At 46.9% G+C, this 25,802-nt stretch overlaps 2 protein-coding genes across 5 annotated transcripts in view; one reads left to right on the plus strand and one right to left on the minus strand.

Moving 5' to 3' along the window:
- Positions 1-25,384, plus strand: part of CHTF18 (chromosome transmission fidelity factor 18) — a 50,176-nt gene extending 24,792 nt beyond the window's left edge. For 2 of the 4 annotated variants that reach the window (XM_048866260.2, XM_048866266.2), the window contains 4 exons: positions 6,985-7,129; positions 11,343-11,471; positions 18,850-18,907; positions 19,811-20,127. In XM_048866260.2, coding sequence (XP_048722217.2) covers positions 6,985-7,129; positions 11,343-11,471; positions 18,850-18,907; positions 19,811-19,947 — 469 coding nt within the window. In that variant the 3' untranslated portion in view covers positions 19,948-20,127. Of the gene's footprint in view, positions 1-6,984; positions 7,130-11,342; positions 11,472-18,849; positions 18,908-19,810; positions 20,128-22,605 lie in introns of those variants that run through there. The other 2 variants (XM_048866263.2, XM_048866261.2) reach the window with 2 other exon arrangements.
- Positions 19,873-25,481, minus strand: GNG13 (G protein subunit gamma 13). Its single transcript, XM_048866271.2, has 2 exons — positions 25,384-25,481; positions 19,873-20,741 (listed from the first exon to the last, which is right to left on the minus strand). Exons 1-2 carry the CDS (start codon positions 25,479-25,481, stop codon positions 20,636-20,638), a joined length of 204 nt encoding a protein of 67 aa, XP_048722228.1. The 3' UTR covers positions 19,873-20,635.
- Between the last annotated feature and the right edge of the window lie 321 nt (positions 25,482-25,802).

The following is a 25,802-nucleotide window of genomic DNA, read 5'->3' on the forward strand; positions in this document are numbered from 1 at the left end:
CCTACCTTGATGTCCCATAGAGGCCGGAGGCACAGTGAGAACTGTGTCCTTCTGCAAGTTATTTGTGACGTGTTGTGGAGACTTTCTATGGATTCCATTTATAAAACAATTAATAGATGTTCTAAGCATCTAACAGATATGAGTAGCTTTTTATAGATGGTTATAAGCACATCCATAGAAGGTATTATATTTCAAACAAGAATTAATTCAGGGAATCCTGTGACTTTACTTGTGTCATTTAGAGCCTGGATGATCAAAGTGGTCTCTTCTGGTCTTATCTATGAATCTATTCCCAATTCTGCCACTGACTGATCTTTGGGTGGGGTCAAGTCCCTGTAGCTAGCTCTGTGTAAAATGGAAGTAACACCGAAACGCTCTATAAATCTCTTTCAGATCCTCTGATAAGAAGTACTAAAAAAAAAATACTATTAACACATTTTTGTTTATATAATGTGTTAATTAAGCCTCTACCCCCCCCCCCCCCCCATGAGGTAGGGAAAGTGTTATTCCCATTTTACAGGTGGGGAAATTGAGGCACAGCAAGGATAAATGATTTGTCCATGGTCACAAAGTTGGTCATCGATGGATTCAGGGATAGAACCTAGGTCCTCTGCTCTAACCGCCAGCCAAAATCCCTTTCATTTGGCGTTGTGCAGAACTCCCCTGGGAGCATGGACCAGGATTTCACAGGGAGAGAAAATGGCTCAAGAAAGTTAATTTAAATATTTGAATTAATTATAGAAGTTGGATGAAATTTACATGCTGATGTGCTTCCTGTGCTATCAACTTTGATCATTTTTATAATAATAATTTTTAAAAAGCCCAAACTAGATGTAGCAGCAGTACTTGTGATTGACAAGTGGGTGGAGGGAATGGCTGAAACTGAGCAATAAAGATTTTCTAAAGCACCTAAGGAATGCAGGCGCTGACGGGCCATGGAAAGGACTTGTGCTTCTTTATCTCTTATCTCTCTCTTTTCATTCAAGAAATCTTTTTGCAAAGCACTTCCAAGGTTAATTCTGCTGAAATGTCCTGTCGTCCCAAATCCCTTATGTATCTAAGGGGCTTACTGACATTTTTTCAATATAACCCCCCTCTTTTTTGTTGATGGGGTTTTACTCTCTTTCTGCATCACTGAGCTGTCTCTTTCCAGGAAAATATTAAAGTGTCACAAATCCTCTATCTTCTCCACATGAAGTCTTGTTTTTTCCTTCCCTCTTGAGAACAGCAGAAAGGGAGAGTGGGCAATTCTGATGCATTTTGCTCTCCTACCACCTGTCCGATGTTCGCAAGGTTTCGCTCTCTCCCTGGGCATCCACGCAAGCTAATGCTGGCATGAGATTGTTCGTTTTCATCGGATTAAAGGAGGGGAAACAGCTGCCTGTCAGCTTTTAACACAGAGGTGTGAAGAGCCGGCAGAGAGAAAAACCAAAGATGCCCGTGGCTCTTCTTTTGTCCAAGGAACAATAGAATGCAGCACGAACCCCTGCTCCTATGTTCCAGGCTCGCTGCCACGAGACTTTGTTCATCATGGATTGGGGAGTGCCGCTGGTAATTGTGCTGCTCCTTCTCGGGTTGATCTATCTGTTCGTTTACCTGCCCGCCACGCTCCAGCTATCCACCGGCGATGAGACTGTGAGGAACTTAACAGAGAAGTGTAGTTACAATGGCCTGAACTTCGCCAGACAGTGAAAGACTCCTTACTCTTGGCTGGGTTTACGTGGTCCCTGTAGGTGAGTGACCGGTTTGATAAGAGACAGGTCTGCTCCATCTCTTGTTCGATGAGATGGGATGGAAGCAACTGGTGTGGATGGAGAGAGAGAGTTTTGATTTATTAGCCATGGGATGATCTGAAAAGGAAAACTCGATACATCAAACTCCTTGAGAGTGGCTTTCCCAGGACAGGAGGCTTTTGTGCACTGGGCTCTGAGGTTCTGCGTAGCTCTCCCCTTCAGTCATCTCCAGCTTGCAGTGTTCTGAGCAGGAACAATGCAGTATTGTCCGCCCTGAATGGTATTCTGTGCAGTGTGATTTTTAAACCTGGCTTCTCAGTAAAGACAAGTTTGTCCAAAGCCAAGTTAACATCATCTCGCCAGCGCAAAGCAGATGAAAGGGGATCCAGCACTTGGAAACATCAACACTCTGCAAACAGAGAACTCGACCCAAGGACAATGGTTGACTTTCTCTGTGAACTTTTTGTGTTGGGTTAAATGTTGGGGGTACATCTGGAAGTCGAGGCTGGTTTTGGTGAGAGAGGGGGACAGTAGTTTTGAAGATGGTTTACCCAAGGCAAAAAGTCAGAGATTCATAGCATTAAAAACAAGGGATGTATCTAATAACCTTGAGATTTCTCTCTGCATCAGGGCCGTTCCCCATTTAAATTCTTGTCTGCACAATGCAAAACCATAGGAAAATGGCATCATTCCATTTGCCAGAAATGTGTGTCAAGCTCCATAGGCTAATATGGAGTAACTAGGAGTTAGAGTAGAGGTCTCCAGAAAAACGATGTGTAGCTATGACTGGAGTTATGGGGCTGGACAGTGTCTTTAGCTTTGCAGCTCATCCATGTAGGTGGAATTAAGATTTCTGTTGCCAGAAAGCTTGCAGAGAGGGTTATTGTTAATATGTGATTGACATCTCTGTTCACGTGCACACAGGAGTTTAGAGTCTACTTGATTGCACCAGGAGTAAAGCCAGTCATTTTTTGCACCAAAAATATGCTGGTTGATTCACAGCCTTACCTAAGATTTGAGTTCTGTCCACCTTGGTTTGTGTTACTACTTGATGTAGTCTCACTGATCTCAATGGGGTTGCACCAGCAATGAATCGGTCCCCTTGTTATATTTTTATTTGCTGAATATTAGTAATAATGGTATTCAGTTACCAGGCTACAGACCTAATAATTTTTAAATATTATGTTTTAAGTATGTACATTACAGTTCACACATCCAAGGTGTTGGGGATGCATTACAGTGTAATAACACAGGACCCAGACTGTAGCTAAGACTTATGCTAATGTAGTCTCCAAGTTTTTAAAAAAAAAAAAAGGGGGGGGGAATAGCAGGAGTTAAGTCGTACACTGTATTTAATTCCAATGAAACCTTTTTCAAGCATCAGCCCAAAGGACTGGAAACATTTGAATTGGCCTTCTAATAAAGGAGAAGCTTAATGGAGGTGGATCTTCCAGTGACGGATTATAATCGCACTTGGTACATCTGAGGATATTTTGTGTGATCATTTAAGACAGCAGTTGTTGGACAAACATTTTGCACAGGTTTCACTCTGTGCATCTTATTGCTGGCAGTTACGCTATGCAGTAGGTATTTAGATTTGTTTCAAGTGATTCCTTCACCTTTCTTGAAGCGGCACATGTAGATTTCACAACATACATATGGAAACAATGTAGACCTGACTTAATACACTTGAGTGGTAGTGAAATGGTATCCCCTCCCCGATTGTCCCTGGTTTTGGCTTCTAATTGAAAATGTTGCAGAGTGTGGAAACCACATGACATGAAAAGCAGCATTTGGTGCAGGCATGCGCTGTGATATTGGATCTTAAGTTTTGAGTCTGGGCATTGTTTTCTTTTGCTGGCATATTCTGCAATGTACTGTAATAGTTACCGTAATGATCGGAAAATGCATGAAGGTGCGTTATGTTCTATTTGCACTTTAGGCTGTGTGACCATGGGTTGCTTGGAAGACAAGACTGTACAATGCAGCTGTTTCTCAAAAATGCTAGTGGCCATTCTAATTTCAAATAGTAAAATCTCTCTAAACCTCATCTTAAGCCATAGAAACTTTTAAATGAGAGGAATATTTGAAATGACAAGCACCACATTTTAAAGCAAAGCTCTGTTAGAAGTCCTTATTTTTCCTACAGTTACAGATTCAGTCGGATGTCTGTTTTATGACTTTGTTGCCTGTTTCTGAAGACAGCAGAGAGCCAATGAGAAAACTGGAAGAAGGGTGCCTTTTCAAATAGCAAATTGGGCAGAAAGCTGATCTCTAAATCACTGAGAATTCTTCTGATGCATGGGTGTTTTTTGTTCTTTCTCAAGAGAAATATTATCAAGTGCAAAGAAGACATAAAATATTTATAATTGTTATACAAGAAGGTTAATCTGGTTTCTAAGAAATTCTCTGGCTGTGTTCATGTTTTAACTGCTCTTCCCTCCATGTCCTGCGCTCAAATCCTGTTCAGAATAAACCTGCTTTGCTTAACCCAAATGCCTGTTTATAGCATAGCTCAATAAAATCAACAATGGGATTTGGCTATAACCCTTTTCTCTCCTTTGTTGGATTCAGTGCTTGATAGGAAATTGGGGCAGGAGGTGTCCCATGCAGTTTATGTGAAGGATGCTTAATTAAACCCATTCAAGTGGAATGGGTAGAGATACTTTGATACAAACGACAGTGTTGGGTTTTTTTAATAAAGAAAAAGACAGACAATACAACAAGAAATGCTCTGACAGGTTGCTGTAGCATGGAGTGCTTTACCTCTGAACCCACTTTTATGTTCCTCAGACAGGCAGATCAGACAATGCAGATCTTTTGCCAGTGTGCTAATTTATTGGGGAAGCCTGTCAGCCAAGATGAAGAACTAGAAATGGTCTCTTTGAAATTGAATTCTCTTTCATGTTGCAGTGTGACATTGGGGAGTTAATTCTAAATACATCTGTTGTTCAAATCCATTGAAAGTTGTTGGACTTATCTGCAAGTGTTCTAGATCTGCTCCTGAGTTTATTAAATCCCGAAACGTTACTTGTGCTGCATGATTTAGGTCTAGGATCCAAAATCCTTTGAAATGGATGGTCAATCCCATTGACCTCCCTGAGCTTTGGATCAGGTACTAAACGCCCAGTAAGGAATCCAAGAGAAAACTCCAGGAAAGACCAAACCTCTCTTCTTGTAGCTGGTTCTTACCTCGTCCAGGATTAGATGCGCACCCTTTATTTTGCAGGATCAGGTAGAAAATGTAGTAAATAGGCAAATGTCTGACATATAGGTTGTAGAAGTTAGAGCCTTTTGACCAAGTTGCAATAGCTGCAATAAAATCTGTCTCGCATGTTATTACATTGTCTATTTCCTTGTCTAGTCCATCCCTCCCCTTAATCCTTTTAATCCAGGATTTCTCACTGAATAATCTTCAGAAAATATTTTAAACCCAGGTGACCTGCTTTATTTTAGCTTCTACAACTCAATGGGCAGAGCACTGGAACTAGACAGAACAAAACTGAGCGATCTTGTTCTGATGTTGAATAATTGACATTTCTATCGGAGACACAAGGTGCGTGAGGCAAATATCTTTTAGTGGATCAACTTTTGGTGGTAAGAGACAAGCTTTTGAATTACACAGAGCTCTTCTTCAGGTAGCTTTCACCACCAAAAGTTGATCCAATAAAATATACCTACCCAACCTTGCCTTTCTAATATCCTGTGATCCACACGGCTGCAACAGCAACACTGCAAACAACAATGGAAGATTTCTATCAGATGCATTTGCAATCGGTACTGACCTTGTACATCTCAGGTGTCAGAGCCCTTCCAAATTTTGCTCTCTGTTCGGTAGGGCTGTATATATGGGAGCATGAGAATGAGGGATAGTGAGTCCTAACTGAGGTTGACAGGTGGACTTGATCATTGGCGATAACTTCCACTCATGCAGGCACTTACCAGTTACTAAAGGGCCCTATAATTAGACAGACAAAGGGCTGTTGCCTGGAAGTTGAAGCTAAACAAATTCAGACTAGAAATAACAGAGAGGTGGTTAAGCATTGGATCGGGCCACCATGGGACGTGGTGGATTCTCCATCATTTGACATCTTTGAATCAGAATTAGCTGACTTTGGAAAAGATACGTAGTGGATCAACCCCAATTTATCATGCTCAATACAGGCATTACTGGGTTGCTATGTAACGTACAGGCCAGGCCAGACCAGAAGAGCGTAATGGCCCCTGCTGACCTTAAAATCAATCCATGCATAGTTAGGTGTCTGTTTGAAGATAGACCTGTACAGTGGAGATTTGGTGGGTTAGGAGTGCAGTGCTTTGACTGTCCAGGTCACTGGGCTGAATGCTGCCCAGGGTCAGTGGTCTCTATGGGTCAGCCTCTTGGACCAGTCCCTACTCGCCCATACAGTTAATACTAACGGGTGTCCCTGTTGGCACTGGTGGCAAACAGGCCGAGGACTGGATTGACCATGGCAACTGCTACCCTGGCTAGTAGAGGTGGCTCTTTCTGAGCTGTTGTGGAAGTGTGTCGACAGAGCAATGGGCAAAGGGTCCTTTCACTGCTGCCGCTCGTGCGGTGGCTAGACAAAGCTCGGCTAGGGCAGGGCTGTCAACGTGGCTTCTCACGCAAGCATTACATTCGCCGCGTTCACATTAAAACAAACGATAAGAAGTATGTGACCTGTATGAACTTCTCCCTGGTTTGGAATCCATTGAAACGACCCTGCTCTGCACTCCTGGCACATTTCGCCAAGTGATTTCAAAGTGCTTCTCAGACCTCTAAACCTCAGCACGACCCTGGGAGGCTGGTAAGGATTTAAGGATGGGGAAACCAAGGTAAAAGGAGACAGTTAGTTACTTACCCAAAGTCTCACACCCAGGAAGTTACAAAGTTGGGGCTAGAACCCAGGTCTCCCGGCCCCCTACCCTATGACCAAGAGGCAACGCTTCCTTCCAATAAATAGAGCTTTCTTGTGAAAGGAAGGATAATAGAAAAGCAAGTACTAAATTTTGAATGAGACTAGGATGAAACAAAGCCGAGTTCCACAAGTCTGCAGATCAGTGTAAATGAACCTTTGACCCTAGATTTTGAGGGTAAGATTTTTCAAAGGCATAAATGGGAGCTGACTATCCAGCTGCACTCTGTACCTTTCTAAAAATCTCCCTCTTATCAGCAGCCAAAGGCTGTCACAGTACCAGCCAATATTAACTGGCTCCGTTTCATTTATTCCCCCAAATCTGTTCCCCCTAGAAACGTGGAAGACATCTGTAGATTCCCGGACCTACCGGCTCGCAAACCATTGACGTACCAGGCCAAGCAGCTCATTGCAAGAGAAATCGACCTCGAGAAGATGAGGAGGACGGAAGCTGTGCTACGAGCCCGGAAGGCCAGCCAGGTGGGAGTGGGACGCTGGTAACGGGAGACGGCCCGAAGCTTGAGGGGAGCAAACATGGCAGATTCATCAAGCTCTCTGTGTGGCCCAGGCATAGCTAAAGAGGGACCGAGCACCATGTTGAGTGGGGGTAGGTTGCACAAATTATAGGGGCCGTGTGAGCGGGAGCAGTGTACTGTCTGTCCTAGACACAGAGGCCAAGACTAATGATTCTGGATGGCTCGTTATATGGGTGGGCAAGCCCTAACGGAGGGAGAGACTCGGAGGGAGGGTGCTCGGCAATGACTGGAAACCAGCCCCCTGCATAGTGTCTCCACTTGGAAAGTCTTAGGTCAAGTTGCTTCTCTCTTGTGTTATAAAACTCCAGCTGCCTCTGCCCAGATCCTCAGCTCTGGCCTCTCAGTGGGATTAGCTGTCTCTGCTCCATGATGGCAGCGAGCAGGGGGGAAGCTTTGCCTGGCAACTTTCCTCTGAAGCCAAGTGCGGTGCGAAAGCTTTCCTTTTGCAAGTGAAAATCCTAGATTAAAACCTCCCTCCACCACCAACGATCTGTATGTTGTGCACCAGCAGCTTTAAGGCTGTCCATGGCTTGGACCATGTGAAACGTGTGACATTAGCATTGTGTCTGACCGAGCCAAACAGCTCGTCTTTCTGCCGGGACCCCAGTAATCAATACTCACTGAAATGTAAAGTGCTGAAAAGTGATTCTGCAACAATGGCTGAGGTCATTCTGAATGTATCCCATCTCCTTGCCTTTTGCATGCGTTGGTGAAGCAGCTGTCCGTGTAGAGAGATGCTCTGGCATCTGCTTGCTGGTAGATAGTCAATGACGTTATTTATTTATTATTGGACCCTTCTGTTTCACCTTTCTCCCAAAGCACGCCAGGAACATGAGGTCATTTCATCCCTCACTGAAACAGCTGCCTCTGTAGCTAGAACTGATCCCCTGGCCACGCATGTCTGCTCGGGTGCCTGCCGCATCCTGGGTGGTCCTCTCCACCTTCCCCTCTGAAACCAAGAGCAGCTCCCAACCTCAGCCAGGAGAGGGACCTGGTAAAACCACAATTGGGCCTGACACGTTCCACGCAGTAGAGGGCAGCAGTGCGCGCGCGTGTACGTACACACACAGACAGACAGACAGATTGTCGCTGGGACTGTAGGGTATTGCTAATGTGCCTTTAGCAAAGGGTCGCATTGATGTGGAGGGGAGGGAGGGAGGTGAAGTGAGGCACAGCTGGGGTGGATATTAAGTACCAACAGTGCTTCTAGCGCTGCAGAGAACACAGAACAAGGCATGGTCCTTGCCCCGAGATGCTTACAGCCTCAATAGCCGTCGGCCCCAGGAATTGGTTTCCTGTGCTGACGGCTGTTTCCCTCTCTAATGCTAGCGTTCTGTACCGCGCGCTGGTTTTCCCTGCCTGGCTAGGGGCAGGAACGCTCCGGCCGAGGCCACGGGTGCTGTGCTCTCCTGCCAACGAGCGACGGCCTCGCCTGTCCATTTCTGCTCTTGGTGCATTCGGGGGCCATTCGCGCCGCTGCAGAATTCCGACAGGGAGTCGCCCCCATCGCGAGAGCCATGGGTCGTGTGCATGGAGCGACGAGGGAGGGAGGGGTGGGGAGAGGGGGAGGCTCGGAAACGGCGTCATTGGGGCTCATGTGAGTCCGATCGCTTTCAACAGAGGCCTCCCCTGGTGCAGCTCGGCAAGATAATTAATCCTTAAGAGCCGGCGACTCGCAGCAGAGGGTGTTTTTCGGGGAATGCAATTGGGGAAAAGCGATAGTGTAAAAATCTCTGGAGGATTCTTGTTTACAAGATGCCATCGGGGAAATGCACATGCCAGTGATCAAGAGGCCAAGCTGGGCTTGAAACGTTCAGAGTTCTTAAAATGATGGCAAATAATTGCCACGGTATTAGGATTTTTGTTTTTTTAAAAAATTGTCATTTTTATTATTAGTCATGTTTATTACAGTGGTGCCTAAGGGCCAGCCATCATGGGGCTGCACCGTGCTAGGCGCTGTACGGACACACAGCTTCAAAGAGCCTAAACAGACAAACCAGAAACTGTGTTCTGAGATCTCCAGTCAGGCTTTTTTAGAGGAAGGCAGTGGGTCTCAGCCTAGCTCTCCTGAACTTTGATTCCCAGGGGGTGGAGTGAAAAAAGTCTGACAACCAGCAGGGAAAATGCCACTTGTCTGAGCGGGGCAGGACTGAGCTCTAAGCAGAACTTTAGGGTATGTCTACTCTGCACACTAAACCTGGGCTGTGACTCTGGTTTCAGCTCCACCCCCCTTTTTTCCACACATACATCAGTCTGACTGGGGTCAGCAAGCACCCAAGACCCAGGCCCAACGACCGTGCTAGGGGGGTGGGTCAGAGCCTGGGTCCAGGCCCTGTCATTTTGCAGTGTGGACGTAGCTTAAGCCACAGACCCGAGTCAGAAGGTCTGCTTAGTGCAGTCTGGATGTGTTAGCACGGCTGTGAGACCGAGGTCTAGCAATTGTAAGCAGTGCTCAAGCAGGAGCTTGAAAACACTGAGTCCACAAGCCCGTGTCCCGCAGACAGTGCAGTGTGTAGATGTGCCCTTAAAAGGAGACTTCCAAAGGCACAAGGAGCTGTTTAACATCCACTCACTTTCAGTGGAAATGGGCACCTACCTGCCCTTTCTGCTTTTGAAAGATCCCCAGGAACAAATAGGAAGGAGTCGGCAATAGGAAATGGCCAATAAGGGCATGATCCAGACTCCACTGGGCCCTAAAACTGTTAACGAGCCTGTGTTTTAGACCGGTACTGACGCAGACATCGTGGTGAGGAGCTGGAATGCCTGTTTTGTCTGGCATGCTTAGCAGGAGGAGAACTGGAGCCTTGAGATGTCTCGTGTTGTAACATAGGTGGGCAAGGGCAGGTGTGGCCATAGCCTTGCCTGCTGCCTTCATAAGGCTGGACTGGATGGCAAAGAGCTATTGGAAGTCGGGGGGGGGGGGGGACGGGACGGGACTTAAGTCTCCTGGCTAGACCACTCTTAAGGAGGGAAAAAGCTGTTACGTGCTCAGACGCCATGGTAATGGGCACGGAGTCTTGGGGAGAGTTCACGGTGCCCCCACACCTTTGAAAGGTCCCCTCTCATTCTAATTCCGTCCTCCAGCCAGGAGAAAAGAGAGAGACACTTAAGGAAAAACACCAGTGTGCCTTGTAGATCTGATGGGACCAAAAGGTAATTGGAGGCTTATCCCCTGGGGCAGTGCGCTCTTCCTCCACCGTAGACCCTTGTATCGCGCTGACAAGAGGCTGCACTAAACAAAACTGACCTAAGTGAGTCCTGTTTCATGTGAAAACTGCTTGGTAACTTCCCTTATCTCACTTCTCAAGGAAGGATAAACCCATTGAAATCCTCGCTCCGTGCTGGTTTGTCATCTTCAGTCTGTGACCTTTCTTAGGTCCCTGAGCATGTGCATTAGCTGAACAGGCAGGCAGGAATAAAATAAACTAATATTAGATTATTTTTCCCCCAGGCCGGTAGAAGCTTGTTATAACCTCCCAGTGTATTGCAAAAGCACCTAAAATTCCCAACTCAGCTCTGGGTCTCGTTGTGCTAGGTGCTGCACATACGCATAGTGAGGGACAGTCTAGACCCCAAAGAACTCACAGTCTAAATAGACAAAACAGGCAAAGGGTAGGAGAGAGAAGACGGGCACAAAAGATGAAGCAACTGGCCGCAGGTCAATGCAGAGCATGCCAGAGCTGGGACTAGAACTAGGGTCTCTTGACAGCTGGTTCAATGCCCCAGCCACTAGACTGCACGGTCTTCTCATTGTCGTTGCACCTGCAGCCCACCCAAGAGCTGTGTCCAGCACAGCTGGCTGGCTGGCTGACTTGGGCCCTTTGAAAGGGTGATACTGCCCAAGAAATTAGCACTTCAATGTTCCCATGCAGAGGCTTCCCATAGCAAGTCCCATGTGAACGGTGATGTTTATTGCTGAGTTATAACCTTGGAATAACGAGATTTGTAAGAGAGGATGTTCCTTAACCTGCTGTTGCACATCCCAAGGAGTATCCTGGTCGTGTCATACTGAATTTTATGAATGAAGAAGGAAGAGGTTGCTCATGGAGAGCAACTTTTACCTTCACAGGATCAATGGTTTGTCTCCAAGAGAACAAATGAGAAGGAGGAACTGTAAATACAGTGTGGCTTGTCCAAGTAAACCTCCGTCATTGCAGGTCTCTGAAGAAAGCCTCGGTGAAACAGAAGATAAGCCAAGTGCAAAGCCAGGGGTGCCCAAGTCCCACGTCCGCAACCATGAGCAGCGTCTGGAGCACATCATGAAGAAAGCTGCTTTTGATGAAAAGGTGAGATGGAAGCCCTTTCACAGAGGAGATAAAGGGGGTTGGCTGCCTGGCCCAGGGCCTGAGGCAATGGCACATGGAGCTGTTCCCACGCTGAGGTCAGTGGTTCAAATCTGGCCCAGGTAAAGTTGTTCTTATCTGGCAGCTGCTTGTTCGCCATGATGAAATGAGTCGTTGGGTTACAGTCAGCACAGGTGGGTACCTGTGCTGACAGACTCTGAAGAGGCGCTTACAATAGCTTTTGAAGGCCTGGTCTACACCTAAAACTTATGTCAACCAAGCTACGTCACCCAGGGCTGTGAAAAATTTCATGCCCTGTGAGATGTAGGTCGATTAACCTAACCTCCAGTGTAGATGCAGCTGGTCTGACAGAAGAACTTTGCCTCTGACCTAACTACTGCCTCCCACAGGGTTGGATTAACTACAGCGGCAGAAAAACTCCTTCCATGGCTGTAGTAAGTGTCTGTGCCATAGCAGCATAAGTGTAGGCATACCCTAACTGGACTGCAGTTTTTCATGGCATTTAAGTGACTGTATTTGCCTCTTATTTGTAAAACTATTGGTCATGGCATGTTCTTTGATATCAAGGCAACCACTTTCCCTGCTGTTGCCCACCTAGTAACATGCTCCTCTTCCCTTGGTAGGACTTTGGCACGGGCTCTGTAACATAGCTAGACATGTCCTCTTTTAGAGGAAACACTAAACCAAGTTCTCCTCCATGAGCGGGGAATCACCCTCCCACGATATGTGCGCAAGCTATTATGGAGCTTGAAATGGCTCCTGCAGCTTTTTCCTAGCTGATGGTCACTTTGCACTGAGCTTTAGGAAGGTAAGATACCATGAGGATGGGGGCCTTAGAGAAGCCTACTGGATCACGCTTAGTTTGATTCAAATTCTGTTTTGCTTTTCAGCACTGATCGGTGAGATTTTTAGCTGGTGTAAATCAGCCTTGCTCAGTTGGCTTTATTGGAGCTACGCCGATTTACACTAGCTGGCGATCCGGCCCCTGTATTTATAAGGCATATCAATGTTTTTGGTGAAACAAACACGGCGGTTGCGTCTGCTTGTGCCGCATGCACGACCCGTCTCTGCGGTCGGAGCACTGGAGGGTTTATCTCAAGGAGTCGGGTTTCAGAGGAGGTGTAGCTAAGTAACCTAGCATCCGTTGCCCTGGCCAAATGTGCTTTGGGATTTTAACGTCCTGGGATCCAGGAAAAAAGCAATCTTCCGGGAGGCTGTTGCTACTGCTGTGACCCAACTAAAGCCCCACGTCCTGAGAGGGCAGGCCGCGTTGCTGGAGTGCGAGTGCCTCTGATGCAGATTGCATAGCCATGTATTAAACATCAGCACACACTGATCCACACTTCAGACTGCTTTCTCCTCCGCTACGCTCAGGCTTCTGCAGCAAGGGGGGGCTGCTGGTATTGGGGAGGAGAGAGGGAGTCAACCGCCTGTGTGTAGTGAATAGACCGTTCACAAAGGCATTGAGGGAGAGGGGGAGGTCAATAGTGGATATTTATAAACCTCTCTTTCGCTCTGAAAAAACAAAGGAATTCAATACCATGCTTCCCTTAAATGCATTAGTGATTTTTATAGTGCATAGAGCAGTATAATTAAATATTGATGGCAGAATTACCTACATGCCAGGCACAAGCAAAGCAGCAGCTGCAACATTGGCAATGTTTATGAGCCTGCGTCAAAGTCCTCCGGGCCAGATCCTCATCTGGTGTAAATCACTGAGGCTCCATTGAATGCTAGGGAGTTCTGCCGATTTGGGCCTTAATCTTTCAGGGCAAGGCTAAACATGGGAAACCCTGCCACTGGTTTGAGGGGTGTGAGACTTACGAAACAGATAGTTGGAGGCTTTGGGAGGCCGGGTGGGCGACCTTGGGAAGCTTCCCGTGAAGCGCAGAGTAGCTCGGCCTCCCTGCTCAGATCAGCGTAGTATCTGGTGCCGAGGCTCCCAAGCAGGGGGCACCAGCTGCGTCCGTCATGGTAACGCGAACCCCCGTGTGACATGGTGGGCTCACCCAGAGCCATCGGGGTTCTCTCTGCCTGCCTGTTTCATGTGCTGTGCTGGTAGGCTCAGGGCTCTGGCACCAGCCAACAGGTGCAAGGTTTCACCCTGCCTTCCACCAGCCTAGTGACCTCTTGCAACATGACTCAACAGCCGATTCCAGTCCCGAGTCTCCCCAGATCTGTCTCCCCAAGTTCTGAACCCCCAGACACTTGGACTTCTCCCCTCTGGGCCGTCACCCCCGGAGGTGTGAAACCTGCCACCAGTTAATTCACTTCGGAGCACCTTTATTGCCAATCCTAAATGCTCAAAACCCATGAGTCAGGCTCACCAAAAATCACAAGATTAGCTTTAAATCATGAGATTATGTAAAAATAATAGATTTGATGATCTTTTTATTTGCCTTCTGCTTTGAGCCTTGAGGGTGCACTGGGGTAACATTTTGAAGCTTTCTCCACCACCACAAGGGCTAGAAACTTACTTTTTCTTTAAGAACGAAGGCTGAAATCATCACATCTCCACCTGACTCCAGGAGCTGGGGCTTTAAGGAAACCAATAATCATGAGACTCATGACAAAATCATATGAATTAGCAGCACTGGGACATAGACCACACAGTTCGCACACCAGAGACCTGCTCGGGGTAAAAATAAACAGCAGATTTATTTGACAGGAAAATCGTAGGTTCAGAGATGAACTAGTGAGGAAAAGCAACACACGCAGGTTACACAGAAAATCAGCTTAAAGACGCAACCTCAGGCTTTACACTCCTGCGTCTGCTGAACTCCCTTTTCTCATACAAGTTACCTACTGCTGCTGGACGGCTTCCCAGCGTGCCCTTGGCCTAGCGGGGATCCAGTATTTCACAGGCAGTACCCTACTTCAATGCTGGCCCTCTGTTTCTGGCTCCCCTTCACTTTAGCCCCTCTTTCCTTTTAACAGAAGTTGCTGTTTTCTTTCTTTTCTTTCTCTCTCTCACATTGTGGTAATTCCTGATTACCCAGTGGGGAGGGGAACTCCCCTTTCTTTGGTTTTCTTGGAGTTTTAATGTCTTTCCATTGACTTTCATGATCCACCCTTGTCTTTCCCTGGGTTGTAGGATACTCGGTGCCTGGAGTTAGTTTCGTGTAAACAGCTAGTCTGGGAGGCGTCCCTCCTCGCCTGTTGGCTTCACTCCCTGTTGTGAGGCGATGCCACAAGTACAACTTTCTACACAAAGGTACACGTGTACATTCAGAACTCTAACCTGGATACAGATCGCCTAATCACCACCAAGTTCAGAACATTGCAAGCTTCCATAAAAGACGTTGCCTGACATATATTTATACACCATAACCTTGTATACAACCAGTTGATTCACTTGCTTATTCTTTGGGGTTCAGCTCCCCGGTTCTTCCATTGGGGTGTCTGGGGGATGTGGACACTGCGCTTCTGAGGCTTCCAGTAAGACACCCAGTTAGCGTCAGTCAAAGTAATGTGAACCTCTCTCTGCTGGGCACTGAGCTGTGACCTCCGCCCCATCTCATTTCACCCAAGCCATCAAACAGCCAGTGGGGCTCCCACCGGGTTGTCTTGAGCCAGGTTGGGTTTGAATCGACGAGGCTCTATATCCATCTACCAGTCTCCTGAGCCATCCAGTTCCCCTCCTGCAGTGCCTCTGGATAATTAACAGGGAATGCAAAGCTTCCAATGCAGGAGCAATGCCTAGAATGTGTGGCTGTTACCAACCGGAGAAATGCTTGGAGTTATTTCTAATCCAGTAGATCGTTATATGCCAGTAATCTCATCCAGAGGGAAATCAAGTTAATGGCAGATAGAGAGTATAAGCCATAGGAAAGATAAGCTCTCTGGCTTTGAGGATGTGAAATAAAACCAAGAACCAAAGACCACATTTTAAAAATAACACATAAATACGTTCAGAATCGTCTTGGTTTGTGGAATCATTTTCCTTTTTATTCTTCTGACCTTGCAGGCTCTAACGGGAGGACCTGGCTAATTCACACTAGGCACAGGGAGACCTGTCATCATCTACTAGATTCTAGGAACTAGGGAGTAAGTGAATAACCGCAGTAGGAAAAAGAAAATCTAATGCATCAGAATAGACTTTGCTTCTTGTTAGACCTGTCAAGGGCACCTGCCCTCAGAATGTGGTGTTGTTTGCAGCCTTTGGGTCCATGTGAACTGCTTGCTGCTCCTTAGCACCTGAATCACCAGGCAGCAAATATCGCACTCATCCCTCCAGCTAGAAGTTTGCACCCCAGCCTCCCAGTCACAGAGCTGGCCACAGAGACCCATGTATTTGTGGCCTCCAGGCTCCGTTTGTTGCAACTCATTATATCTAGGGATGCAGCCCCAGGCCCTGTAAGAGCAGCAACCAAGATAAAGTGAAGAAACTTCTACAGCAGAGGTTGCTTCAAACTCCTCACCCTGGTGCCCCTCTCTCTGTGCTCTGAATGTTTCTTTCTTTTCCGCAAGTCTGGAGCCTTAGGGCCTCAGACCTGTGTAGCAGTTTAATAATGAAACCTCCTATTTTATTTTAGCTTGGCATCTAAGCTTGTAGAAACATCTCTGTCCGTGTGGGTGTTTCTGGGTGTTTGGGGTGGGACAAGAGGGAGATCTGAGTTCAGATTTCTGTTGCTGAACTTGCTTTTATGGAGAAAGCATCCAATGGCCTGAGCTAATAACTTTTCATGGAGCATTCTTTACTCAGTAAGTGTTGCTGATGAGAGAAATAGCAATGATCAGGTCAGACTGAGGGCTTGTCTACATGGAGGCATCCAGAAAAATTAATCTGAATTAAGTAAAATGTAAATATGAAGTGGATTAGTTAAACCACATTAAATCCCTGTGTGGACTCTTTTTTTAGTTCAGAATTAAAGTGGCCTTCATTCAGTTTAGTTTAATTCACTTTGGAAGTAGATTGATAAACTGAATGAAGGCCACTTTATTTCTGAATTACGGTGTCCACACAGGGCTGTAATGCAGTTTAACTAATCCACTTCAAATTCACACGTTTAGTTAGTTCAGATTAATTTTTGTGGCTGTTCCCGTGTAGACGAGTCCTTAGAACGTGAAACTGCCCGAAGTTGTGCTCTTGTGCTCTCCCTAGGAATCAGAAGATGCAGCAAGTTACTGTCATTCTGCCTACAATGGTAAATGTCAAACTATCTGTCTTAAGGTTTTCTCCTGCTGTCCATCACCATAGTATCTGAGCACCTTCATGTAAAAGCAATAGCAACAGTAAAGGGCCTTGCGGACAGCCACATTAACGTTTCTTGCATGCTGTTGGCAATGCATGCCCAAAAGCACGAGCCTGGGTCCCCAATAATATAATGAGGTCTAAATATTTTTCTAGATGAAAGACTTTTGGCCATTGGGAAACCATCCACAATTCAGAAATGTTGTCCAGAGCAGAGAGCTCAGTCTGTGCAATGGCACTTGGACTGTTTCCTGGCTTTCTCCCTCATTGTGCAGTGCTAGTGGGGTGAATGCTGGCCAATCTTGATGACTGGTACCATTCACCCAGTGCAGCATCTCTGTGCTCAAGGGAACAATGGCACCAGGAAATGGCCCTTTGGACCTGAAAGCCAGCTGCTTCCAAAGCTCGTCCATTTGGAGTGAGGAAAGGGTTGTCCGAGGCTGTTCTCTGTGCCCCGGGGAAGTTTAGTACAAGGTGTTTCTCTGCTTTTAATGTTTTCTCTCCTTCAGCAGCATTAACATGCACAGAGCCTGGAGAGAGACAGGCAAGGGAAGCAATTGCCAGTCTGTCCAGGTTTGCGGAAACTGGATCTAGCTAGAAACAGCAAGCCACCAATTTGAAGGCTGGCCTAAATGTGATCAGTCCCATCCAGCAAGTCGCTACCATCCATGATAAAACTGAGTTTCCATTTCGGAACATCCCATTTCCCTTCATCTTCTGCTCAGCCTGGCTAATTCATCGAATCCCTGCTGGGACAGAGTGAGCGCGCTTCTGAAAGCTGGCCTCTGTCCTGCAACATGGCTGCACCGTGAACCTTTTGGGTCCAGTCCCAAGGTGTTCAGCTCCTCCAGCTGTTGAGTGGATGTTGAAGGCACCTCAGCACCTTGCCATGGACTGGAGACCTGCTCTGCCTTTCTGTCCCTTCTGGCAGATTGATGCAGCTGTAAATAATGCAGTGGCTGCCTTGAGCCAGTGAAGCCAAAGGAATTCCTTCACCCCTCCTGGGGCAGGGACCATGAAAGAGGTGAGAAGGCCCGAGCTGTGTGTGACTCACTAACACACCACAGGGTCCTCCCCTCACTTTCCACTGCTACTGCTTATAACAAAACCAGTCGTGGATTCACGTACCTCGACTGGAATGACCTCCTCCCCCCTTTCCCCCCCCCCCGCCCCATGACTATGAAGAAGCAAGAACAATAAAACACAGAATGTGTTTCCCGCTGGATCCTGGAGCACGTGCTCACATCTGTTCTTTATTGTGCTGAACTTTTCATCTGCAAATAAGGGGCGACCTCTTGAATTGCTGTTTTTAAATAAATGTGCCTGTGTTAACTGGCATTGGCGGTGCAGCATGCATAAAATATCGTACCCGTGGTCCCCAGGTGCACATACTCTAGTGTGGTCCATGTGAGGCTATACAGGCAAACGAACTTGACTGGTGCCATCCAAGCTCCATTGAACTCAATAGCAAAATTCCCATTGAGTTCAATGGAGCCAGGATTTCACCTGATTATATCTGGGTGTTTTATCCCATCTTATTATGCAGAGACCTTGTAAACTGTTTCTTTTTTTCTTACAGGGATGGTGTTTATGGCTTCCATTTTCAACAACAAAAACCCTCCTTTTTTCCCCCTGTTACTAGCACCAATTAAAACTGCAATTCTTTAAAAAAGACAACTTTAATTTGTCACCATTTCTGCTTTTTTTTCCCCTCCAGTGTCTGCATTTCTCAGTGAAATCAGACCAGTCACTTTCACGCTTTGTTTCTAATCATTTGCATTCTAGTTCTCATGCATGCTAAGGTTTCTTGCTTGGGTTTCCGGACTTGTGCAGGCTATTTGAATGAATAAAGAAAGGGCCTGAAATATAGAGTGATCTAGGTATACTTAATCCTACCTCAGTTCAAGGAAATGGTCTAGATGACCTCTCCAGGTCCCTTCCAGCCCTACATTTCTGTGCTTCTATAACAAAAGGAAACATTTGTACTGATAAGTTGTGTAAACTTTTTTCTTTCTTAATGAAGTCACATTTTGGGTTTGTAACTAGATAAAAATCCCATCTGATGTTGAACTGTACTGGGCTGGCACTAGTCTCTTTATAACCAACGTGTACCCAGAGATCTGCTGAGGAGGAGTCTACTAAAACCATTTTGATTTCTTTCCACAGCCAGAAACTGACTTCTTTGGGCGCCAGCTTGTTAAGAAGCAGGTGTCTCCATCAGCAGGTATGTGTAGAAAAGGCATGATATTAGTCAGGAGAGATGAAAGGAAACTGGGAACATGTGCTGTAGTAGAAAGCTTTGCAATATCTTCTGTGGTTCCATAATGCTGAAATAAGACAGACTGTGGTTCCTCAAAAGGGTGGATGGAGCTGGGGAGCAATTTCCATGGTGTGTTTTGCAACTGTCTGACAACATTTATGTATAGGGGAGGATTGGAAAGAAACTTGGGCCATGACATCAGTCCAGTCCCCTACATGGAGCAGCTATGGTAGGATATTTCATTATGGAAGTACCCAAAGGCCCAGTTAATGAGTGATAAATATGGCTGTGGTTCTGCTCCTTCAAATGTTTTAAGCAATAATTTTACTTCGGGCATGTCTATGCTATAGCTGTGTTGTAGCGTAGACACTTCCTCCACTGACAGAGGGAATTTCCCTGCAGTTCATCCATCTCTGAGAGACAGGAGCTACGTTGACGGAACAGTTCTTCCGTTCACCTAGCTGCATCTGTGCCAGCGGTTAGGTCGACCGAACGGTTGTGGTCAGGGCGGGACATTTTTCACACCCCTGAGTGACGTAGCCAGATTGATCTAATTTTGAAATGTGGACCAGAGCTTTGCAAAGTTATGCAAGATGCTTAAGTGTGTGTAGGACCAGGGGCTTTGAATGTAAGAACCAAGTTCTGAATGCACTTAGTGTGGCGTAGTGAATTGACTGTGGGAGCACTCGTAGTAAGCACTACACCCGGCAGTAATGTTTGCAGGTGCCGTCCTTTTCAGTGTCTTATTGGTACTTCCTTGAGAGTCTGTTGCCTAAACTTTAAGCCTTTCCCATTTTAAGTCCGTTGATTTAATTGTATTATCGTATCTTCTCTCCCCACCCACCAACCTTCTCTGGTTACCATCAGCTAATCAAACGTCCGAGCACGACTCTGTTGAAAAACAAATTGGAAAGGCTGTTGGAAAGAGCGATGTTTGGTTCCGCTTTAATGAAGGGGTTTCGAATGCCGTCAGGCGGAATATTTACATTAAGGATTTGCTCTAGTGATGATGTAAAGAAATGAAACCAAAGAAACAATACATACAGAACAGAAAGGAAAATGTGACTCTTAGCTTTCTGAAGAACATGTATGGTTCATGAGAACTTTCCGTCTTTTAGTTTCTATTCAGCTGTTTGTAAAAAATAAATAAATAAGCAAAATAAATGTTTTTGAACATTTGTGAAGTATTGCTTTGTTTATTTCATTTATAAACCCTTAGTTCTCGTATTTCGCCGGCTTTGCTGCAAAATTGTATATTCTACAATATACAAAAAAGTATTGAAATTTTTTTTATAAAAGTGTTTTTCTTTTACAAAGGCTCTGCGAGGTTCACAGAAGCATAGTTAAGCTCAAGCTTAATTGAAAACTACAGGATTAATCAAGAGAAACCTTCTGCCCGTTGTTTGACATTGCTTTTCAAGTCCCCACTCTGATGCTGCTAATCAGCCATTCTCCAATACATTGCATCTCTTACCAATTTACTCTTATGGCATGTGCTTTTTCAGTATAAAAAAGAATCGCTTCTACTAATAAAAATAATAAGACAAGATGAGGATAGTGTTTGTACAGTTAGTCATATTAGGAAACTAATAAAAAAAATTTACATTCAGAGTTAATGCAAACTTGAATATCTCAGGAGGAAGCCATTTTGTCAGCCACTGCTGCTTGGGAGTGAAGTTGGATTTAGGTACATTAGAGTATGGTACATTTTCCTTTTTCCACCCAAGGGTTGCTTTTCATCAGCTCTGGATTCAGAAATGGGTCTTCTGGAATGCTATCTTCTATCCACTTCATCAACCTGCAGAGAAGAGGGGAGAGGCGGGGCAGTTAAATGGCTCTGTGCGTTTCTCGTGGTCTTTTTCTGGCTGAAGTGGAGCTAGAAAGTTTTTTTTCATCGTTATGCAGTAATGATACTTAGCGTCCCCATGGCATCTCTCAGTCGGCCATCCTGTCAGGTAGGTAAAATACTAGTATCCTCAAAAGACCAGGGGGCTAACCAGATTGCCCACGGCTACACAAAGAGTCAGGAGTGTGACTGTGAAGAGAACCCAGCCGTCCCACCTTCTCTAACGCTAAACCCTCAACGCCCAGACTCTGAGTTTCCCAGTGCTGTGGGGTTGCTGCTGTTGGAGTAAGCTGAATTGGACGCAGCACACAGCATTGTCCAGGGTGGTGGCGAAGCCCTGTGGGCTGTTCTGTGGTGTTGGGAGCAGGAAACTTAGCAGGTGAGCAGCGGTTCTTGCATTTTGAGGCTATATTTGGCTCTTTAGTTTTGTCCATCCCTCGCACCCAGTCTCAGCAGGCTGCCCTTGGGATGTCTGAGTGGGTGAGCTGCCCCCAAGACTCCTGGCACGGTGTTCAGCTACACTTACAACTTTCTGTCCTGACTTCACTTCTCTTACTTTTCAGTGTATCTTCCCTTTCACGTGTCTTGCTGACTACGCCCCTCCTCCTCCTTACTCTCCCCCACGTACCCAAAGGGTGTAGCCTGTCAGAGGCAGAGCACAGAGAAGTGTGGGGTGGCAGGTCTCTGCGTGAGCTTCCGACCCTGGGCATGTGACCTGTTCGCATAGTCAGATCTATGAGGGATCACAGGGAGGGAAGGTGGGTGGCTTCCACCCCTTTATTGATAGAAGCAGCAGCGTATCTGCCGTGTGTTTGTGTATGTGTGTGGAGCTGAGATTCTGTGGCTCCCACATCCACACCCGCAGTGATCAGGCACAAGGGTGCATGTACACCCGCTCCCCCCCCGGGCTGATCTGGTGCCTTCATGATGGGGATCTGGCATAACTGCAGATGCTACAGGCATAAAAGGTTCTGTTACGAGTTCTACAGTGTTAGGCAAATCACGTCCCCAGGTCTCTGAGGTCACACATCCTCCTGAATGGGCGGTAGCGACAGGCTCAGTTACAACTGTACACGTTTTTCAGTAAAAAGAGCCTTGCGTCCCAAAAGATCCTAGAGAGCTTTGCAGCTTTAAGCTCTTTGAAAGTTGCCACCTGGAGCAGAGCGGTTTGGGGAACCATCTTAAGTGGTGTTGGTGCCCCCGTTGCCCTCCGGTGACCAGGAGACCCCAGACTCGGGTAATTGGAGAAGACAAATGAGCAGATAATTTTTCAGCTACTTTGTTTCCAGAAGGCATGCCTCCGCTACAGCACAGCGTGGGTCACATTTTAATAACGCGATTGTCTCTCGGATGCCTCACTCCCATTCATGATGGCGTGGACCTATGGTCCCCTCTCATTCACGATCACCTAACACCTCCAGGCTACAGTGATTATACGGGAAAGTAACAGCCCTGAAGCATTTAAGGTCCTCCGAATTTCTGCTAATGTGCATTAGCAGCTGAAAATGAGGAGTCAGCATCGTGTGGCCTGTCAGCCTTCTGCAGACCACAGCTTGAGAACCTCTGGTTTAAAACTCCTTGGCTTTGAACTGTGCCATTCACACGCGCAATGGGTTACCCATCAGGAGATTAATTTTTTTTTTAATACAAGCAAGTGTATTCTAAAGCTTGGAAGATCACTGCCCAGAGTGTGAAACACAAAGGCTTAAGTGTACAGGACAGGTCAGAGCTGAATGTCTTTATCACCAAGCTGTGGAGGAGATTGTAACAATGCAATGCATTTTAATGAACATCTCTCATTTCTTTCATCCCGCAGGAAACCACTGGCCTCTGCTAGATTTGCCATCCTCCTCCCAGAATGCATCATTCGGAGATGCCACTGGTACCAGAACCATTTGGTTTCACCTGATATTCATGACCGTCCAGAATGCTGTATTCTGGGGCACAGTTGGAAGGTTTCAGAGACGAATCAAGCTACTAATCAGCCTGTAATCTGTATTTCTCCCTCCACAGCCTGGTGAGGAAAAGTATTCAGCACACAGGGCTGGGCCCGCTTCAGATTTCGCCAAGGCTTTGTCGCTCGCGCTTGAAAGCAGCTGCTGTTAAACTTGTGAGCATTGTCTCTGCAGCCATTGGGCAGTGACCCTCCCCTGGCCAGCACCCACAGCCCGGACTGTCGCAGCACGCTCAGGCGACCCCCGCAGTCAGAACGGGGCCCAGTGTGTGAGTTTGGATTGCAGCCCTTTGCTGTTAAACCTGTTCCTGTTCAAGTGTTGACGGTACTGATTTGAGCGGGGCACGGTGAGCCTGCACTGTCCATGCACCCGCGGCCGCATCTCTGCCGCTGCAGCTTCCCGTTTTGTTCCGGGCCTGCCCCCAGCAAAGCACCTCCCTTCTAACTTCCAGGCCTGAGACAGACAGTCATGTGCTGTTACAGCCGCTTATGGGGTGGGGATTTGGGGACTACAACAGGTGGAGGTGAGCGGGTGTTTGACATTAGTACCTCACTCACCGTCTCTATTCTTGTGGAAACAACACTCGGGGCTCCACGTGCAATAGCCAGTCTCATAAACAAGCACTTGAAAGGGGCCCCAAAGTTCCTGCGGCAAATTTATTCATCCCGCAGAGACCAGGCTCGGCTTTTTTCTTTTGCAGATGAGTTTCTAGGGCAGGTTTCACTATATTCTTACAGGTGATTGTTAATAATTTGAGTGTGCCGAGGGGCGCCAGTCAAGGACCATGTACTAGGTGCAGTACAAATACAACATAAAAGTCCGTGCCACAAACTAAGATGAGAAAACGGATGCAGGCAGACGGGGGAGTATGAGGAAACCATGAGACGATATAGGTCAATGGGATGGGCAGTGATCGCAACACACCAGTTGCCTAACCACTGTAACATTTGTTGTAGGCTTCACAGCAGAGGAGAGTTTTAAAGAGGGTGTTGAAGGAGGACAGTGAGCTGGCTTTGTGGCTGGAGACCTGGAAGGATTGCGACCTTAGCAGCACACAGGAAGTGAGTCACCGGGCACGGTCATGACTGTGTGGACTTTCAAATCTCTGCTAACGATTTAGCCCCCCTCCACACTTCAGCTAGAGGTTGCAGTGTTGCCGGCTTTCTCAATATTTGGTATTTTGTTTTTAAAGCCCCCGTCCCAGAGTCAGGTGAGTCTGTGCGAATCTCAGCTTTCAATAAAGACATAACCCCCATAGCAGCTCAGAAACCCCACGGCAAATAAAAAGAGCCCAGCCTTTGTTGTTTCTCTCGTTTTCTGGGCAGGCTCCATGTTTGTTTGAGGATTTGGAGCTGCTGATGTAACAGGTGAGAGATTTCTCAGCATCCCTCTGTGGGGAGCAATCTCAAAGCCCGAAGGGGTGGGAGCTTTCTGTGGGGCAGAGGATGATGCAAAGGCAGCTGCATCTGATGCTATGGGAACATCAGTCTGGGAGCAGTTGGGTCGGCACTTCTGCTATCTAGATAGGTCTTGAGTTGGATTCTTAGAGCTACCAGGGCTTAAATGAACAGTGCAAGGCTCCTTTCTCAAAAGAATTTGCACAACTCTACAAAGATTTGGAACTTAACAAAGTCATTAAGTCGTATGAATTTTTCCAGAAGCCAGGAGAGATGCCTAGAATGGAATAGGTCCTGCCACATGCACTATGGAGTTGTCCCCAGTGCAATAAGTTTTATAATACAAAAGCACCTGACAGAGCAGATTTTCAAAGGTAAATGCAAATTCAGTGGCAGCTCCCTCTCTCTTGCACCGGCAGCTGCCTGCCTTTGCACATGTATTTGGCACAAGTGTTGCAGAGCGACTCTGTTGTACATGCACTTATCCAGGCTGTGGGTGCGGAGAGGGGAAGTAATGTTTCTAGGTGCACTTCCAGCCTGGCTCTGCAGGGAGCACTATCTGCAGGCCTGCTGGGCGCTGAGGGGTGCATGGCCCCCATTAAATCTGGACTAAAGCAGGAACCCTGCAAGCTACCACCACCTCATGAGCAGGTCACCAAAGTGGAAGGGTCCTTTGCTTTCTAATCCAGGGGGAAAGAGCTGAGAAACAGCTGATCCAACCCAATCATGGCTAAAACAGAGCTAAACTAAAGTTAGGTGCAGACATATGTTAACCTAGCGTATCCCTTATCCTGGGCAAATCTTTCCTGCTGGCCTGGTCTTCTTGATGCCAATTTATTTCTGGCAAAGGGCGCTGGATTCAAGACCCTGGAGTCTGCTGTCCTATGTGGGGCCAGCAGTGGGGCCCGCTTCCCGCAGGGCCTGCCAATGCACCTCACTCCTCCCAACTATGCAGAGCACCTAGAGGGGTTTTCTTGTCTCCAAGTCTATCTCATCTTTAGCCTTTCTGCTGAGGCTGCTGACAGAGAGAGCAAGATTCTCAGCTGGTGCATATCAGCACGGCTCCATTGACCTGAAAGGAGCTACTCCAATTTATATCAGTGTGGTCCAAAGTGCCTGTTAGAGTGACCTGTTTGAGATGAGGGCGTATATCCACTAGGCCTTGGTCTGAGACCCACCAACTCATTCCATGTGGGCTACTGAACGGCCGCCAGAAGGGGCCAGGGGAAAGCATTGACTCACTCAGGTATTGTTTTAGAAGACATCTCCCTCTTGTAAGCCAGTTGGTATTTCAGGCTGTCTACTTCCTTCTTCCACTGCGGGAGGTCCCATTCATCCATGGTGGCAGGTCTTAACGAATGTCCTTTCTAATGTGGAAGCAACCTGGGCTGAAAAAACAAAGGCAAATTTGCACTCGTTAATACTCCCAAAGCCCGTTCCTCCTCAGGTGCGTTGGTTATAGCTCGTTCCCTCCCGCTCTAGCCCTTCATGGCTGAACACGTCCGTGTTGGACGGCCGTTGGAAATGAGCTTTCCTACGGGTGTGTCTATTCTCTGGGAAAGAGCTCTGCCCTGCCGTTCACAGATGAAGTGGCTTGTCAAGAACACATCAAGGCTTTCTGTGCAGCCCGCCCCTTTGCCCGGGACCTGTTGGGTGTAACG

This window comes from Caretta caretta, chromosome 10, assembly GCF_965140235.1.
Source record: "Caretta caretta isolate rCarCar2 chromosome 10, rCarCar1.hap1, whole genome shotgun sequence".
In the NCBI taxonomy this organism is placed as follows: domain Eukaryota; kingdom Metazoa; phylum Chordata; order Testudines; family Cheloniidae; genus Caretta; species Caretta caretta.